Source organism: Nomia melanderi, chromosome 1 (genome assembly GCF_051020985.1).
Source record: "Nomia melanderi isolate GNS246 chromosome 1, iyNomMela1, whole genome shotgun sequence".
Taxonomy (NCBI): domain Eukaryota; kingdom Metazoa; phylum Arthropoda; class Insecta; order Hymenoptera; family Halictidae; genus Nomia; species Nomia melanderi.
In genome coordinates, this window is record NC_134999.1 from 22171765 (window position 1) to 22188607 (window position 16843).

General features: G+C 32.5%; 4 protein-coding genes across 9 annotated transcripts; 2 read left to right on the forward strand and 2 right to left on the reverse strand.

The window, feature by feature from the left end:
- Positions 1–1133: 1133 nt before the first annotated feature.
- mRpL28 (mitochondrial ribosomal protein L28) lies at positions 1134–2826 on the forward strand. The gene is made up of 6 exons (XM_031991843.2): positions 1134–1300; positions 1499–1665; positions 1913–2171; positions 2240–2383; positions 2461–2648; positions 2710–2826. Exons 1-6 carry the CDS (start codon positions 1277–1279, stop codon positions 2765–2767), a joined length of 840 nt encoding a protein of 279 aa, XP_031847703.1. The 5' UTR covers positions 1134–1276; the 3' UTR covers positions 2768–2826.
- Positions 2817–9486, reverse strand: LOC116433598 (putative phosphorylase b kinase regulatory subunit alpha). Of its 6 annotated transcripts, none has more exons than XM_076364787.1 (16): positions 9307–9486; positions 8683–9184; positions 8169–8614; positions 7773–8088; positions 7497–7710; positions 7310–7419; positions 7067–7214; positions 6002–6180; positions 5785–5935; positions 5641–5667; positions 5224–5516; positions 4060–4615; positions 3930–3982; positions 3704–3862; positions 3365–3622; positions 2817–3286 (listed from the first exon to the last, which is right to left on the reverse strand). In XM_076364787.1, exons 2-16 carry the CDS (start codon positions 9163–9165, stop codon positions 3059–3061), a joined length of 3621 nt encoding a protein of 1206 aa, XP_076220902.1. In that variant the 5' UTR covers positions 9166–9184; positions 9307–9486; the 3' UTR covers positions 2817–3058. The 6 variants fall into 6 exon arrangements, with proteins under 6 accessions (XP_076220902.1, XP_031847695.1, XP_031847697.1 ...); XM_031991835.2 differs by lacking the exon at positions 7067–7214 and adding an exon at positions 6365–6512 and having other exon boundaries at positions 8683–9187; XM_031991837.2 differs by having other exon boundaries at positions 9260–9486.
- A 158-nt stretch (positions 9487–9644) lies between these two features.
- Ns2 (nucleostemin 2) lies at positions 9645–12352 on the reverse strand. The gene is made up of 2 exons (XM_031991842.2): positions 12094–12352; positions 9645–11966 (listed from the first exon to the last, which is right to left on the reverse strand). Exon 2 carries the CDS (start codon positions 11959–11961, stop codon positions 9820–9822), a length of 2142 nt encoding a protein of 713 aa, XP_031847702.1. The 5' UTR covers positions 11962–11966; positions 12094–12352; the 3' UTR covers positions 9645–9819.
- A 327-nt stretch (positions 12353–12679) lies between these two features.
- On the forward strand, positions 12680–16490 carry LOC116433604 (tectonic-3). Its single transcript, XM_031991852.2, has 8 exons — positions 12680–13079; positions 13155–13415; positions 13732–13901; positions 13955–14338; positions 14440–14673; positions 14746–14905; positions 14996–15192; positions 15273–16490. Exons 1-8 carry the CDS (start codon positions 12992–12994, stop codon positions 16356–16358), a joined length of 2580 nt encoding a protein of 859 aa, XP_031847712.2. The 5' UTR covers positions 12680–12991; the 3' UTR covers positions 16359–16490.
- Positions 16491–16843: the final 353 nt, after the last annotated feature.

Below are 16843 nucleotides of genomic sequence, written 5' to 3' on the forward strand. Positions count from 1 at the left end.
AAGGTTATTTTTTCAATATTTTTTTTAAGGTTAGGTTAGAGTATTGTTGTATTGTTATAGATGCCATCAAATGATTCTGAGAGTATTAGTATTTTCTGTTATGTAATATTATTATATTATATTATATTATATTACGTTATATTATATTTACATTTATTATATTTATAATATTTTTATAATATATTATATAATATAAAAATGACTGGTATTCAAATTTGATTTAAAACTCTGCATTCTTTTTCAACCATTTAATGAATCTAAACACACCATACCGAGTAATAACAGTTAATAATTTAGTTTTAATTAATTTTTTACTTATATTAAAATTTTACATTTTTTTATTTATATTTATATTTATATTTTATGTTTTATATTTTCGTTACTTATGTTTAGTTTACTTATATTTTGCGTTTATATTTTATCATTTGAAATTAAACCATAACTAATAAAAAATAGAAATTAACTTTACCTACAAATGGAAAATGACATTGTATTATTAGTTTCAGTTTAACCTCACATTTGTGTGTTTGATAATTAATTAATTATGTGATAATGAGTGATGTGTTTGATAAATAATTAATTATTTGATAATTATTGATGTGTTCGAAAATTAAATAATTATGTGGTAATGTTTGATGTGTTTGATAATTAATTAATTATGTAATAATGATTGATGTGTTTGATAGTTAATTAATTATTTCAGTTTCGGTTTCTATTTGTAGGTAAAGTCAATTTCAATTTATTATTTATTATTATTTAACTTCACATTTTAAAATCCTTTTGTTAATATTCATAATATTCTTTTTGTAAATAATTAGAAACAAGCCTGTTGATAAAAATATTTCAACATTATAATTTAGTGAATATTGTAAATAAATATATTTAATAAATATATACATCACACTAATTTATTTACACAGTCGGTAATTCAGAGCATGTGACACAATGAGTCCCATAATCTTGCAATGTCTGTGATCCAATTTATAAAATTGTTTATAATAAAATTATATATATTATATAAAATTGTTATTATATTCAATGTAATTACCTCCATATAGATAATGAAGATTTCATCTTTACCATAGCAGGTAACAGCCATATTTAGCATTGTCGGTATATTAGAGAATAGACAGAAACTGAAATTGCACACAACATCTATATATCCTTTAGTATGTGACATACTCTAAGTTATCTCTAGCGAATGTTCGGGTTTTTGTATTTAAACAGGTTATGAAATTGTGCAAGTAAATTACGAATTTTGTAGTAACATAGAAATATGTCAGTGAAACGTCTATCCTCGGTAATTACTTAGAGCATATAAATAAACAAATTAAAATAGTTAATCTAAGAAAACAATATATATTTTTGTAATATATTTAATAACTAATTCAATTGGTAACGTAACAATTCAACTTAGAATTAGAAAGATAGTATTATGTATTGTTTCCATATATACTGAAAATCATTAAATATTATTTATAAAAATGATAAATTTTAGAGTTTGTATTACCTACCTAGACCGAACCGATGGATGAAGGGGATTGGTGCAGAATTACCAGTGGAATATAAAAAATTTTGGAAGGAATGGAAACTAACGAAACCAACTGCTGTTCATTATGTGAAACAGGAAGGTAGATACATCAGAGACGAGGAAACGGAAGTAGTGTACGTTGTTTATAATACTGTTACGCTTTCTAGAGATTTGAGATGTCTGTGTGTAAGCCGTTATCTTTAGAACGATCTCAATATATTTCTAATATTATTAATTTTATCAAGGATTTAAATGATATATCATATGTAAGAATTGTTTCATAAGAATGTGGTTTACACATAAAGGTCTTAATAATATTATTGATATTTATTACCGAACGCTTTTGAGATACGTTGATTTTAAATTAATATAAATCTATAGACGTCCAGTTCAAAATGTACCGTTGCCGCTGTTGTATCCTAAAGAACACAACCAGGGTATATGGGGTGGCGAAGCTGTAATACAAGGTTACATGAAGAAATCTAAATATCATCGTAGATTTCCTCACTTTTGGTTCCCTATGCTTAAAAAGACCATATTGTACAGTGAAGTTCTAGATAAATATATGAGAACTGTGGTTACCGATAGAACTCTGAACTTAATTCATGAACATTACGGTTTCGATCATTATTTATTAAAGGTGAATATATTAATTACAAAATACTTCTCTGTTACTTTTCAATAAGTAAAGGTTTCATTCGTTTGCAGACTCCGGCTTGTGATTTGATATCGGAACTTGCAGTTAAATTAAAACGTCAAATACTGTTAGCGTTAGTCGACAAAACTTTGTATCCAAACGATCCTGATAAAAGGGAAGAAATTTATAACAAATACAAAGAGTATTTAACAGCGGTGAGAAGCCAATCTTTAATGTTGCGTAAGATAGGTCTGCAAGAAAATAACAACTGTTTTCGTGTTCCTACGTTTAGTACACACGAGACGAAATTGAATGGTATGGTTTAACGTATAAAGAAGCGTGTCTTAAGTGGATAAAACTAAAAGATGAGCAGAACCCAGTACAACCTCTGAAATTACAATATAGGGCTGAATTAATTGCAAGTCTCCAAGAAGAGAGTAAGAAACAAGAAACCGAGAAGACAGAGTCAATGGTTGATAGGTACGTAGGAATATTATATTAGTATTTTATTTAAAGGTAATTTAATTTTATGTTTTTGCAGCACTTTGTCTTGGATATCAAAAGTGAATCCTTTTTCGAAAGATACCAAATCCAAATAAGAGATTTATATTTTTAGCTAAGTGTTATAAATAAAGAAACTACACTGTATAACAAATAATTGCTCTTTCCTTTTATATTTAACACATTACAAAGGGTTTTGTATAGAAAATTGAAACTTCCAATGTTTGTCTTATGTTCCATTTGATCGTTTTGCAACAATATAAATTTTTTTCAATCTGTGTCGGCTTACAATACACACGAAAATCAGGCAATCATCGATTACTAAATAGCTTGTGAGAAGACGTTCAGATAAATTACCTAAAACTTTCTTATCTATAGAAAATAAATAATTATGATATTGAACACTCAAATTCACCATCCTTTGGTAAGCAATTCAACGACGAAGCTATAGCTCTAGTAATATATGTCATCGTTCCAAAACTACCACTTGGAGCACTATCGTAGAAATGTTGGCAGACATATGCTGCTCCACCACAAAGAAGATTTCCCATTGCAGTTGTTTCCCGTAGATCTTTTGGCTTGGCACAACATAGGGTAGCATCTCCATCAACTTTCATCTGATTACATTAAATATAAAAACTGAGTACATCAGTAAATAATTTCATACGTACAATATTACAAAATATTAAACGTACTTGATCGTCTAAGAAGATAGCATTGGCCTTGTGAACTAACTGTTCAACGGTGATGAGTCCACCCAGTGACGAAACCACATTATATTCGGTCACTAAGGTTAATACCATTAAAGCTTCAACAACTAATTGACGATACTCTGGTTGTGGTATAGTATTCAAGACAGTTTCTACTGCCAACGCAAACTTCAGTTCACCAGGTGTCATTTCCTGTGTCAGATTTTGAGGTAGAACTCTACCTTCGATCGCTAAACCTTGGCACTGTTAAACACAGTTTCAGTTTCAATATAATTCAAACATTGAAAACTCTAATTACATTTGTACAAGATTATCAATACTCACTCGTTCTAATACTTGCCATACGCGTGGATAAAAGTCTCGTGGTACTCTGTTTAAAGCACCATCCAGTCTTCGCCTTCGCAACCATTGACCCTGTCTGTCAGGTTCTGATTCGCTACTGTCAGTTTGGTCAGGGCTCAAGAAACCTCCAATTTGTGATTTCTAAATAAACATTATAATGCTATAATAGAGTACAAACGAATACGAAGTACCCAGTGATTATCATTACCTTACTGACTCTACTTGACTTGCAACTGATCACAGAAAAATTGCCTCTGCCAACTGAACATATAAATTGATTATTCTCTAGTCGAAACATTTAGTAGAGATTTATAATAATATGAAACTAAAAAACATACCACTACTGATAGCGAATTCTTTTCCACTCATAATGTGATGCAAAAGATTCTTCATTTCAAACGGTGATAAATTCAACAGGTGTTCGGATGCTTCTTCTCCGGTACATATCAAAGTTCTGGATAATTCAGTAGCCATTACTTGGATAATTAAACCTACTCTAAGCCTGAGCATTTCGTGGAACAATTGTGGCTCTGTTCTAATAAACATTGCTAGATAGACAAGTAACTCCTGCGTTAACATAGCAGTGGACTCATCGTCTCCATATGCTTGGTGGATTAATACTCGTAATTCATTTTCAGGCAGTGGTGCAACAATAGTGTGCTCGTTAGTAGGTGGCATTCCAACTGTAACTTGTTTCTGACGTACTAGCAAGTCAGTGACCGCTTTAGCTAAATCTTCAACCCTTTTTCCCAACATTCCTGCAGTGTGACGCACAATTCCCCACATCTTCTGTTGACACGCTTTCTCGTAAAGATCTTTCAACAAATCTTTAATTAAAACTGGATGACCTTCCTCTAACATTCCAGTATTGAAGTATAAGCCTTGCGAATCCACCTAGGCATTCGAGTTAATGATTATTTTCATTGTAATAATATACAGGGTGTGTCCAGTAACTGGAACAAGTTATAACTCTGTTCTTCGTAGGGTTAGAAAAAAGTCAAAAGAAATATTCTATTTAACATGCTCTATCACAGTGCTATACTAATTTTCTTATAAATGCACTGATGCAGTTACAAAGTGCAATTGCACTTGTTTTTCAATGAATCTTTATGTTTCTTTAAATATAAATCACTTCGTTGCATCATTCTAAGTAAAAAAAAAGTTCGATGTAAAAAAATACATAGTTTCATTAAAAAAAAAACCTGCATCAATGTACTTATGAAAAATCTGTATTGCAATATTATAGAGTTTGTTAAATCGGATAAAAATTTCCACTGCAATTTTCTTTGAACTTTAATGAGGAAAGAGATATACCTGTCCCAGTTATTAGATACACCCTATGTGTATATAACAGTTAAGTAAAAAATTAGAGTTTTAAATTAAATTAATCAAGACTTCGCTTTACGTTGAATTTAATAAATTTGTTTAACTGGTAAAATGAATTTCTTTTACTCTGAATTTTGTAAGATGTTTCTAAGAATGAGAGATCGAATGAAACTTACAAGATACTGCAGAATATCTCCTTGTTCTTCTAAACTTTCAGTCTCTCTAAGCATAGACAATAACTCTTCAACTTCTGTGTCTGCGTACTGTGTTTCGCCTAAACCTCTGTGTCTGTGTAACCTAGTACAGTTCGCCCAAGACAAAATCTCATCCGTGGGAGATGGCGTACGATCAACTGGAGCTGATTGCGTAGAAGTAGGGGATAATGTTGTATCTGTCACTTCAATAAATGGATTCGTGCTTAAAATAGTTGAAGGCCTTCGTTCCTCTCCTGCCATTCCAAGAATTTCAGCTACAAATCATAGTTTGTTTTTTTCAAATTACTTTAACGACCGATAAGCTTGATCCTCAATTTGTTATTAATCTTTCCTGTTAGTTAACTTTGGGAATTAGTTACTATCAGTTGTTACACTTACATTCTTGGAGGATGGTAGGAACCGTAGCTGTAGGGATATATTGTATGAACACTTAAGCATCCATTTTATAAAGCATGCAACCAGAGCGCTAAGGATTTAAACGGTGTCTGATGTTATTGTATTGTTATATTAAGTACAACTCACGTTCCACAGCAATGGATCTTGTTTTCTTTATGGCACCTTTAACAGACATTTTGCGTTTCAAGTTCTTTCCAGATCGTACTACTGGCCTGTTAAGAAGACCAGTACGATGTGGAAATGCACGCATGAGATGTTCTTCCAAATATTGTTGAACCTAATTAAATACAATGTATAATACTAATGTGTACTTTAAATATTCTCCAAATTCAATCTACCGTACCTGAGGATTTAACTTATCTGGTTTCCCATCTTCGGAGCTTCCCAAGAAGCTTAAATTTGTAATACACGAAGTGCTCAGAAAGTCATTCATATTCCCCAGCGAAACTCGTGTGCCATTGATGTAACCACTTTTCAACTTCTTCATAGTAGTTATCATGGCCAATGGTATTTTCCCTTGATCTGAAACAGCAATGTATATAGAAAAACACAAAACTGACATTGATCATCATAAGAGCGAAGAAAGCAATGTATTTCTATGTTATTCTTTGGATGTACACTACTCGTGGGACATTTTTATCCATTTATTAGGACACTCTGACTAAACATTATCCTGACTGATGATCTAAAGCTGCCTATGGCGTACCTAGATGATTATGAGTAGCGACAAGGGTTATAGTTGGCCTGCCGAGCATTTGCTTCCAGGTGATGGTGAGGAATGCCATATTGGTGGTAAAATTGTTGGTAAGGAGGGCTGCATCGTTTGTCGTGTAGTACTCCTCCGCGTCAAAGTTCTAAGACATGCAACAAACGCGCACACCATAGCATACATAAGCTGTCCTCACAGACTGTTAGATAATATATCAGAGAGAAAAACGATCTCTCCATAAAACTGCTTTCATTTTTCTTCCCTTCATTTCAACTGAATTGTCTCCATTGAAATTCTTTAACATTAACAGATGTCGCTCACGGTAAACATGATGGTATATGAACACAACACTTAGAAATCACGGGATGAAATTGAATAGCTAGTGAAACGCTAAGATATCAGCTGACTGAATTACATAGAAACCTTCCATAGCCACTAAGCAAAATTTAAAACAAGAAACAGATGCACGCATGCAGGCAGACATGTTAGATGTTCTTCAGATAAATGTATTTACATAATTTCAATAAGGAAAAAGAGAGTTCCAGAAAAAATCATCTATATCTAAAAACCATAGATTTGATCTCCGTTACTTTACAGCTAATATTGTAGATAATTCTAGCGTGATCACTTCTCTCTCATGCGTTCAGGAAGAAGTAACACAGACGAAAGGTATGGTTTTTAAACATTAAATTACTGTACCTAGATGAATGTTCTTGAGGGGCATGACCACAAGAGGACGGCCTAACATGTTCTGCCAGCTAGACTTCAAGAAATTAATTTCGCCTTTGAATATGTCAATCATGAGCTCATAGTCCGATGCGATGTAGAAGCGGGTCATGTCTGTCAACTAATATTTGATGCAAGAACAAGAGGCAACGTAAGAAAAGAAATAAAAAAAAGTATAGAAGAGCGGACAGTTCCATGTGTATTTAGGATACTTACCTGCGGAGTGAATGCAAATATCTTATCGTTTAGCGAATACAATTTACTGGTGCTTAAAATCCCTACGTCCCTTGATTTACGTCCAGACAAGCCTAATTTTTTATTTCGGCCTGAAAAGTCAATCGTCTTTAGTTGGACAAGAGGCGAAGGAATTATGCAACACAGAAATGTCATTGTTCGAGCGTACCTAAATAAGTATACAAATGACTGAGTACTTTCGCAGGTTGCACTTCTATAGGAGCCACTTCTGCGATTGTTTGTACATGGATATCGTGTTGAGCTATTTTTTCCCTAATTTCTGCGTCTTCTGCTAATATCACAACTTGCACTACAACGTCTGGTTTCTTTTCGCTGCATAAACGTCTGTTCAGTGGATCTAATTCTCCCACAGCTAGAAAACCCTATCGTCAAAGAAGACAAATTTAATTTTTGTTCACATAGATTTTTAACGTTGCGTACTTACTTCTTGTAGTAATTTTCCTAATATATAAAGCGACTGAGCCCACATAAATGGGCATCTGCCTAATGCAATTCGTTTTTGACTACCCGGCTCAGCGTACTCTGCTGATACATTTGCAGCTTCCACAGAATACAGTTCAGGTACTAATTTCATTCCATCGTCGGTTTTAATCATTATATCTTCTAACTGTTTTGTATATTCTGCTACTGCTTCTTTATTTCCTTGGAAGCAATAATCCACAATTAAATAACAAAAAAATAGGGGCCACTCGCACTCTATGTTTTCAAACATACGTAATTCCCATGGTTCATAATAAAGCCTGACATAAACGTAGAAAATTTATTAGTAAATATTAATTAATGTCGTATTTGAAAATATTTCTTAATATATTTTATCTACCTGTTCGGGTCTTCTTTTGGAGTCTTATATCCATCTCTTAGAAACCTTTTACACCCATAACGGCCTTGCAGTTTCTTAGTAATAGCATCGCGTGTTAATTGAATTAAATTAGGTTCGTCCACAGCGAACGCTGGGAAACTTATAACTGGTAGTAATCCACTATCTAATTCTTTTGAATTCGATTCACGTGGTAACATAGATTGTAAAACTGCTTGACATTTTTGTGCTTCATCAGCTAATACATGAATTACAGAGGTTGGTCCGCCCCTTGCACCGAATAAATCCAGTTCATTCATTGCTTCCATCGCAGCTTTGGCCATCCCGATGCTACTAGCATTCAGCTCGGGCAAACCATGATTCGTTTTATCTCCTCTTTCCCAAATCCCGTAATCAGGAGTGCAGTAAGCTGATTCGATGTAGAATACTAAGTTTTGGATGAACGCTACCTAAAATTGTGTTGCATAAATTTGTAGTCATCCCATTACGAGTTTTGTACACAATACGAATAACTTACCTCATCTAAATTAAAAACAATTTGTAAACCAGACGCTGTCATTTGCGCTAAAACAAGTAAATAAAGAGATATGGCATCTATTTGAAGGTGTCCCCATTCCGTATCGCCAACGACGCTTTGTCCATTAACAGAACTATATTTAGCGTGTAGAGCGTCGTGCGGGTTTTGGCTGGATTTAAACTTTTCAACTTTTTCTTTTTGTTGCATCATTGCCATCAGTAAACCTCTCATTAATTTAACGCAGCTTTGTTCCAATTCGTACGTTTTTGCTCTGTCTTCATCTGCGTCGGCTATTTTCTTGTACGCCATTGAAAGTCCCCACACGGCGAGAATACAGTATATGTTGTCACGCACCCAAGCATGATCATTTTCAGGGCTCGCAGGAAAAAGACCTGTGACTGCATTTTGATGGTTCATAATAATTTTATGAACTATTCGTTGATAATAATCTAAACGAACACCGGAATTACTGCGACTCCTCATTTTGAATGTGTTAGAACCACTGCTGAAAACGAACGATCGTTATTTTATTGAAAAGCGAGTAGAATTATTGTAATTTTATTATACGTATATTTACATTTATATTTATATCTACAGGCTAAGTGTGAATTTTCTTTTCGATACCTTTATAACCCCTCCTCGAACGACTCCTTTGCAAAAGTAACAAGTACAACTATTCTATTTAAACAGATAAATATACTGTCACGTGAAAAATATAATATTTAATTGTATGCACATTTTTTACAGCATTTAAGAAACGTACATAGATACATATACTTTATATACAATGTGAAACGAATGTCAAACACGATAGACCTCTGCAGTGTCAAAGGGGAACTACATTGCACTATGCATAACATTACAATTCAAAATATTGGAAAACTATCGTTTCGTTGCTATAAATATATTTATTGTATAAAATACACGCGTTATGTACAAAGTTGATATGTTATTATAATTTAAAAAAATTGATTCGTTAGGTTTACTTTCAGAGAAATTTTTTACATACAGAACGTTAAAGCTAGAGTCGAATATACATTACATTGTATTAACAAATTCTATATTTTTTCAATAACATTTAATACAATATTAATATTTTCAACCTGTTCAATGTGTTTTCATTATTTATTAACTATTTCATTTTTTAACTTTAGGAATTCTTCTGTTCCTATTTCGATTCTTTACGTTAGTAACTTCGTAAAAGTTGCTGCCAATCTTCTTTCGTTTATTTGCTCTTTCTATAGCTCTACGCTGTTTACTTGTCAACTTCTTTCCTGCCTCTGTTAGTTTCTTGGTTTTGGTGGACGTAGAAGAAACTTTGAATGCACCGCTACTAGACACAGCATTTGAATTTAACATTTCACTGTCACTGGAATCGTACTCTTCCTCTACTGCATCGTACACACTTTGCAATAAAGTATCTTTTTCTAAAGGTAGAGAAATTTCTTCGTCGCTGCAATCACTATCCTCTTCTTCGTGATTTTCAACCTCTATATTCTTACTGTTTTCTATATCCTCTTCATTTTCTTCTTCTTCTTCTTCATTTTCTTCAAACTCTATAATAGACCTATCTGTACTTTCATCGTTAACATTCATGTCTGAAAGAATTGAACTATCTTCTTTGTTGCTCACGACATCATCGGATTCAATGTATAAATCATTTTTTATATCATCGCCTGAATATGGTAAACCGACTCTTATTTTTCTGAAATCTTGTAAGACAGATAATTGAGGCTTCGACCGTTCTTTTTCCTCTTTACTTTCTGTTTGTTCTGTGTCTACATTGTCATTTTGTTTACCAGTATCGTTGTTGTCTATGGGAAGTTCATTATTGTCTGTTGTCCGTAGTAACGGCTCTTCAAAACCAGGAGGAGAAACATAGAAAGGTAATTTACCCCGTTGCCAATCATTTAAAACCATGCGCGAAACAATAGTAATATCTGGTTCTCCTTTTTTCAACAATTTCCCACTTTTATGAGCTAATTTCTCTAGAAAATCCATATGATCGTCCCATTCTGGTATTTTATAAGTTTTTCGTATGTATTCTAGTTTTACTCGTGACAAGACACTCGAAATATAATCTTCTGGGTTTTGAACAAGCTCAACCCTCACTACACCTTTCAAAACCTTTTCTGTATCAGTTTCTGCGGAAGGATATACTACACCTGGACAATCTATTAAATAAATACGTCGCATCAGAGTAATATATTGCCATACTTTTGTTTCACCTGCTATTGGCGCAACATTACATACTTTCTTCGACCTTAAAGTATTTATAATTGAACTTTTTCCTGTGTTAGGATACCCAATAAAACCCACGCTAATCTGTTTCTTATCTATATGTAACTTTGCGAATTGCCTTAACAGATTTATTAATGAACCTTTACCAAATGGATGCGTCATTGAGGCATGAAACGCTATTGTCGGGTATTCTGCACTTAAAATAGCTACCCATCTTTGCGTAACCCATGTCGGTACGAGATCTACTTTGTTTAAAATAAACATTAAATGTTTGTGAGGTTTTTCTGTCTTAAGAAACTTTTCTATCGGAGGAGATCTGGTTCCCAAAGGGTCCCTTGCATCTAAAACTTGTAAAATAACATCAGACGAGTCTATCACTTTATATAATTCATTCCAAATTCTTCTGCTTTGTCCTGCTCCCATAATCCAATCTCTTTGCGCATCTTTGGTACCAGTATCGGGACGTACGAGATCCACGTCTTTTGTGTCTTTTTCTTTATCATATACTTCTGCTTTCTCTTCTGCTAATTTCTGTAACGCATCGTACGTTGATGTTTCTATGTTCGGTTTTTTCCTTAACTTTTTTGGGCCAAAAACACTTTCAAAACTTTCTGTATCCAATAAATGTACTCTTGCATTTACGGCCTGCTGTTGAAGCATAGTTACCGGTAATTGTGTTGGCTTCATAACAACGTTATAAGGATTCTTCATAGCTTTCCCTAATTCATCCTGAAACTTTTGCAACATAGTTTGAGATATTACTCTCGAATTACCAAACCATCTTTGCGAAGGTTCTATGCGAGACATAGAACCAGAAGGTTGCCATCCTTGGAACGGCGCTGGTCTAAGTATTTTACCAGTGCGATCGCGCTTCGGTTTCTGACAACGATACATCTGCAACCTTTTAATCGTTGCTTTCGACCGTACTTTCGCTACACCTTTCAAATTTTCCGTAGGTCGGTCTGGATTCATACTGTGTTTAGAACGATTGAACCCCTCCTTCCGAGGAGGTTTAGTCGCAGTCTTTGATTTCGACATTTTGTCTAAAACAGATAAAATTTACCGTTTACCATACACATTCATCTTCGAATACATTAAAGTCACAATATTACAAAGTGATTGAAACAATAAAATATAAACAAGCATGATACCATAAGAAAATGTCATTACCTTTTTTGATGTATTTGTATATTACAATATTTGTTAAATGGCTTTTATTTTCACACAATTAGATAATTCCTAAATACGTTTAAATTAAGTCTAACGATTTCTTAAAAGTTTTGTTAAATTACTAGATATTTACACGTATACCTAACTATCTATAAACAAAAGCATTTTTATACAACAACACGTGTTAGTGCGGCAAATTTGGCGTTTCTATAAAATTCATTTCCAGTGCACATGTGTTCAAGTACAGATGTGAACATAGCCTCAGAACTCTAACCATCGATAAGTAGAAATTAAGAACGAAATTCAAACACCAAGTAAAATCATTCCATTTTTTAACTAATTTTTTTAATATTACTAAAATTAATATCAAACATTTTCATGAAACTGAAATGGGCGTTTTTTAATTATTTGATAAAAATTAGAAAATTAGAATTAAAGTTAATATATTATTATTAAATATATAAAATATAAAATTTAACTATAAACATAATATAAAATTTCTGATTTTTTACACAGTTGGTAATACAGAACATGTGACACTATATATACTATACCTCGTCTATGCTTGTACGCATGCGCACTAGAAATTTGTTTTAAAACACTATAATCTTCAGTGTTTTTAATGGCTGAGTTTCGTTTCTAGAAGGATTGTTTGTGATCAAAAATTTAATGAGAAGTTTACAAGGATTTTATGTCAGTAACAAATTTATTTATACATAATATATTATAAAGGCAAAGTTTGATGACATATAATAAATATTTACTTCTTTGAAAAAGACATTTGGATAATAATGGATTTATGTTATAAATTCTGTTGAAAACTGCAATTTGGAGATTGTGAGAATTTGATATTTTATTTATGAATTTTGATAAAAACAAAACAATATGATTTTGTGGAATGGCTGAAGTACACATAATTGGTCAAATTTCGTCTGCAGTCAATTTTAAACAGTCCCGGCTTTTATGCAAGTGGAGTTTCCATGCTGGTAATATTATTTGTTGTATGACGAATTAACAATTTACTGTTCTGTAAATGAGAAGTTTGTTTTTATTTAATTTAGGTAACGGTTGGAAGGTGTTGAATGGTTGCGAAGAAGGACAGACGCAAGAAAGTTGCGATTCGTATACAAATGAACCATTTTGGGATCATCCGATAGATATACATTACACTACGCAAACGATTCAGAATTCACCGAAGCTTTTGCTGCAAATATTTTGTAGAGACACACATGACAGAGTATTATTTACGTCGTATGGTATTTGTAATGTTCCTTTATCCCCTGGTTTACATTCCTTAGAATGTCACACATGGAAACCAATCGGTAAATTAATTATTTTTTAACACGTTGAATGCCGCACAATTCCATAGAGCAAAATACATGAAATCGAAAAAATATAATATTAAATCATTGGATTGAATTGCATTATTATTGTATATTGGTTAAGCTGAACGTCACTGCATTAGATAGTAGTATTTGTAACGTAGAAATGTTTACAAATAATCGTTTAATCGAATGAACTGTAGTCGTTCGATCTGGTTGGGGGTCACCAGTGACCCCACAGCATTCACCGTGTTGAAAATATAGATTCTTTTACTAGTTTAAGCATATAACATTTCTAATATAAATATTTGTGTAGGTAACTGGAAAGACAGACTAAGAGACAAATTTCTGGGAGTAACTTTACAATTGAAATCACCGAATATTTTAGTTAATTCTTTGGATAGATTTGAATTACTTACTGAAAGCATGGGAACAGTCAAGATAGAATTATATATAATTACAAGATGTTTCGAAAAATATGGGTGTCATATGTAAATATATATTCGAATGTTATTTATTTATTAAGGACTATGAATTAAGGAACTGAAAGTACAGATAAAAAGAAGACTAAAAAATACAAAGCTGTCGATATGATTGGAAAGGCATTTACATTAACGTGTGTTTACTTTGTATGCAACGAAGTAATGTACGCAAAGAAAATTGAAGAAATATTTACCTGTCAGAATGAAACAGACTGTAACGATTTATTGGAAAAAGACGTTGTGGAAGAATCGCTGACTAATACAATTAAAAGCACTTATATTTCAACTAGCGAGAGTTCCAGTAATCCTGTAGATCCAACGGAGAGTACAAGGATTCAAACGACAACTACGCAAAGACCTCGTGAAATGAAAGCAAATATTGAGATGAAAAATCGGTCTGTGCATAAAATACAATCTGACATTTGCGAGTGCAATTTGGTGGTAAGTTGACACTTCGTGACAACCTATGTTTATTGGAATAAAATAAGGCACTCGATGATTATTATCGTTTATTATTTTCATTATCTTTATTTATATGAAAGGTATCGTCCTGTGACATTAATTGCTGTTGTGACAAAGATTGCAACGATTTTCACTTACAAGCTTTTTCACACTGTACATATCATCAAGCAGATCTGTTTGACAAACGTTACTGTTATAATAGGAATTTTATACAACGGAATAACACACCGTTCATACTTGAAAAATTAGCAAGCAATCTATTTTGCATTCTGTACGACAATCTCCCACCTACATACAGCGTTACGAATGACTTGGTAAGATCTTGATATAAATGAAATAAATATATTTAATCATTCATGCTTTACAAAGTGTTCAATTTTACGCAGAATATAAAAACTGAAAAAGATTTACGGGCTGCAATGAAACCAAATAGACTGAAATGGAAATGGGAAGACCAATTACATGTACCTGAGTATAATACCTCTAATTCTTATCAAGATGATGACATCGTATGGATAATACAGGATACTTACATTCAGCCTTTCGGTATATATTATTATGTAACTAATTTTGTTGTACTTATTATTTAGGCTTTTGTAAAGGAAACTGAAAGAATTTGTTTACAACACATTTCAGAAATCGTACAATCTGGATTTACCAATCTATGTACATTTAAGAAAACGTTAAAATACCTTCGTCAGTGGAAAGATGAGTGTTTACAGACTGAATTAAATAATAGCAACAAGTTTCTCTTTCCATTGGCATTTAATAATTTTACTGTCGTTACCTCACCACCTCTATTAAATGAAACTTACATCGAGACTTCAGATCAGGTACTTACAACGTATTAATATACACTATTAACACGTAACTGTTATTTTCAAGAAAAATGATATCAAGTATTCATTTACAGAACTGTCCCAGGAATGTGTGTTTAACATTAAATAATTATTATTGCAAACGTTCGTGGAAAGAATGCAACGACACTGTTCTGTCAGGCTTTTGTACCAACAAAACGTGTTACAATATTGTTACCAGTGTGAGATATTTGATTGTTCATAACGGTTCGATGGGAATTAACAGTGTGAATGTGTATTTTGCTATAGGTAATGTTTCTCAAAGTTTTTATCAACAATTTGAAGTAGTTTACGAATGGTCTGATTTGGATAAAGAAAAGAGTTTTTCTCTCAGCGGCAATCCAGGTTATATGATAGAAAAGCCACTGATCGTTGGTACTTTGAATAAAACAAATAATATTAAAAGTATCATTTTTAATAAAAACGACAGTTTCTTAACGTTACCTGTCGCCAGTAGAAGCGGTGAATGTAGTGAAATAAACAGGTATACTGTTTATTTTGGAGAAGATATTAAGTTACGATGCTCTGTATCTTTACATACTGACAATTTTAATACTTCGTCTTGTATGGAGTTACAGAACCGTACTATGAATTTCTTGATGAGAGATTCTATGTTTAATATTACTGAAACTGATCAGTACAGTATTTATGTTTCGAAGACAGGCAATTTTAGCAACAATGATACAGCTGACTGGGCACAAATTTTACTCGACAGAGTACCTCAGAATATCGTACGAGGGAAATTAATCAATGATCGTTTACATTGTTCAGGATTGATAACCTCTGTTCATTTACATGTATTATATTCTGCTTTAACGAAACCAGAGACACTGACTAATTATAATGTACAAGGAGTAGGTATTTACTTTTCTAATGAGTCTGATGTATCGTGGACAGCTTGTCTGACTGATAATTGTATAAACGTACTGAAAGTAGATATCGTTAGCTATGTAACATTCCACGATGTATCAAAGCCGTCCAAATATTATTTCGTAGGTGGTCCTAATTTAGATCTCACTTTGCCGTACGATTTCTTTTATCCTTTCTTAAGTAGCACGGATTGTATTAAATCGAAGATACATTTAATAGTAATTAGTATAACGCTCATTACAATTTCGCACAATTCTATTTATTTCATGTAATTTTAGCACTGATATATTTAATATTTAAAAATGTATTTAAATACATATTAACTGCAGCATACCAAAAACGAATTGTATGTTTGTATTTAAGAAAGTTAAAGGTTAAATAAAGTACAATTATTATTTTATAAGTAACAATGGTTTGCATTCAAAATGAATGAAAATAAACTAGCGTGTTTCTAAATATTTCTCACCTTATCTTTTCCCGTAAATTGCAATGTTACAGTATCTTAACTGTTCGCTTGAATAAACATTAACACTAATTCCTCCAACTCCAAATTAAATATTATCTTACTAATTACAATGCCTTCAACAAAACGTAGAATTCCAATAAATCCCAGACAGCAAAATACCTCCACGTAACTGTTCGCATGAATTATAAATAAATTAAATATACTACACTATTATATATTTACTTGCGTAGTTATCGACATTTCAATTAAAACTTCAAATTATTCACTTACAATTCCTCACCATACCAAACA

What these genes read in the sequence shown, in the direction of transcription:
- Ns2 (XM_031991842.2), bottom strand. Translation starts at nt 11,961, where the DNA reads ATGTCGAAATCAAAGACTGCGACTAAACCTCCTCGGAAGGAGGGGTTC.
- mRpL28 (XM_031991843.2), top strand. Translation starts at nt 1,277, where the DNA reads ATGTCAGTGAAACGTCTATCCTCG. An exon ending in CAGTGAAACGTCTATCCTCG is followed by an intron (nt 1,301 to 1,498) that starts GTAATTACTTAG and finishes GATAAATTTTAG; the next exon opens with AGTTTGTATTACCTACCTAG. An exon ending in ACAAAGAGTATTTAACAGCG is followed by an intron (nt 2,384 to 2,460) that starts GTGAGAAGCCAA and finishes TCCTACGTTTAG; the next exon opens with TACACACGAGACGAAATTGA.
- LOC116433604 (XM_031991852.2), top strand. Translation starts at nt 12,992, where the DNA reads ATGGCTGAAGTACACATAATTGGTCAAATTTCGTCTGCAGTCAATTTT. An exon ending in TCACACATGGAAACCAATCG is followed by an intron (nt 13,416 to 13,731) that starts GTAAATTAATTA and finishes ATATTTGTGTAG; the next exon opens with GTAACTGGAAAGACAGACTA. An exon ending in ACAGCGTTACGAATGACTTG is followed by an intron (nt 14,674 to 14,745) that starts GTAAGATCTTGA and finishes AATTTTACGCAG; the next exon opens with AATATAAAAACTGAAAAAGA.
- LOC116433598 (XM_076364787.1), bottom strand. Translation starts at nt 9,165, where the DNA reads ATGAGGAGTCGCAGTAATTCCGGTGTTCGTTTAGATTATTATCAACGA. An exon ending in TCATTTGTATACTTATTTAG is followed by an intron (nt 7,420 to 7,496) that starts GTACGCTCGAAC and finishes TTGACTTTTCAG; the next exon opens with GCCGAAATAAAAAATTAGGC. An exon ending in AGTCAAGTAGAGTCAGTAAG is followed by an intron (nt 3,863 to 3,929) that starts GTAATGATAATC and finishes ATGTTTATTTAG; the next exon opens with AAATCACAAATTGGAGGTTT.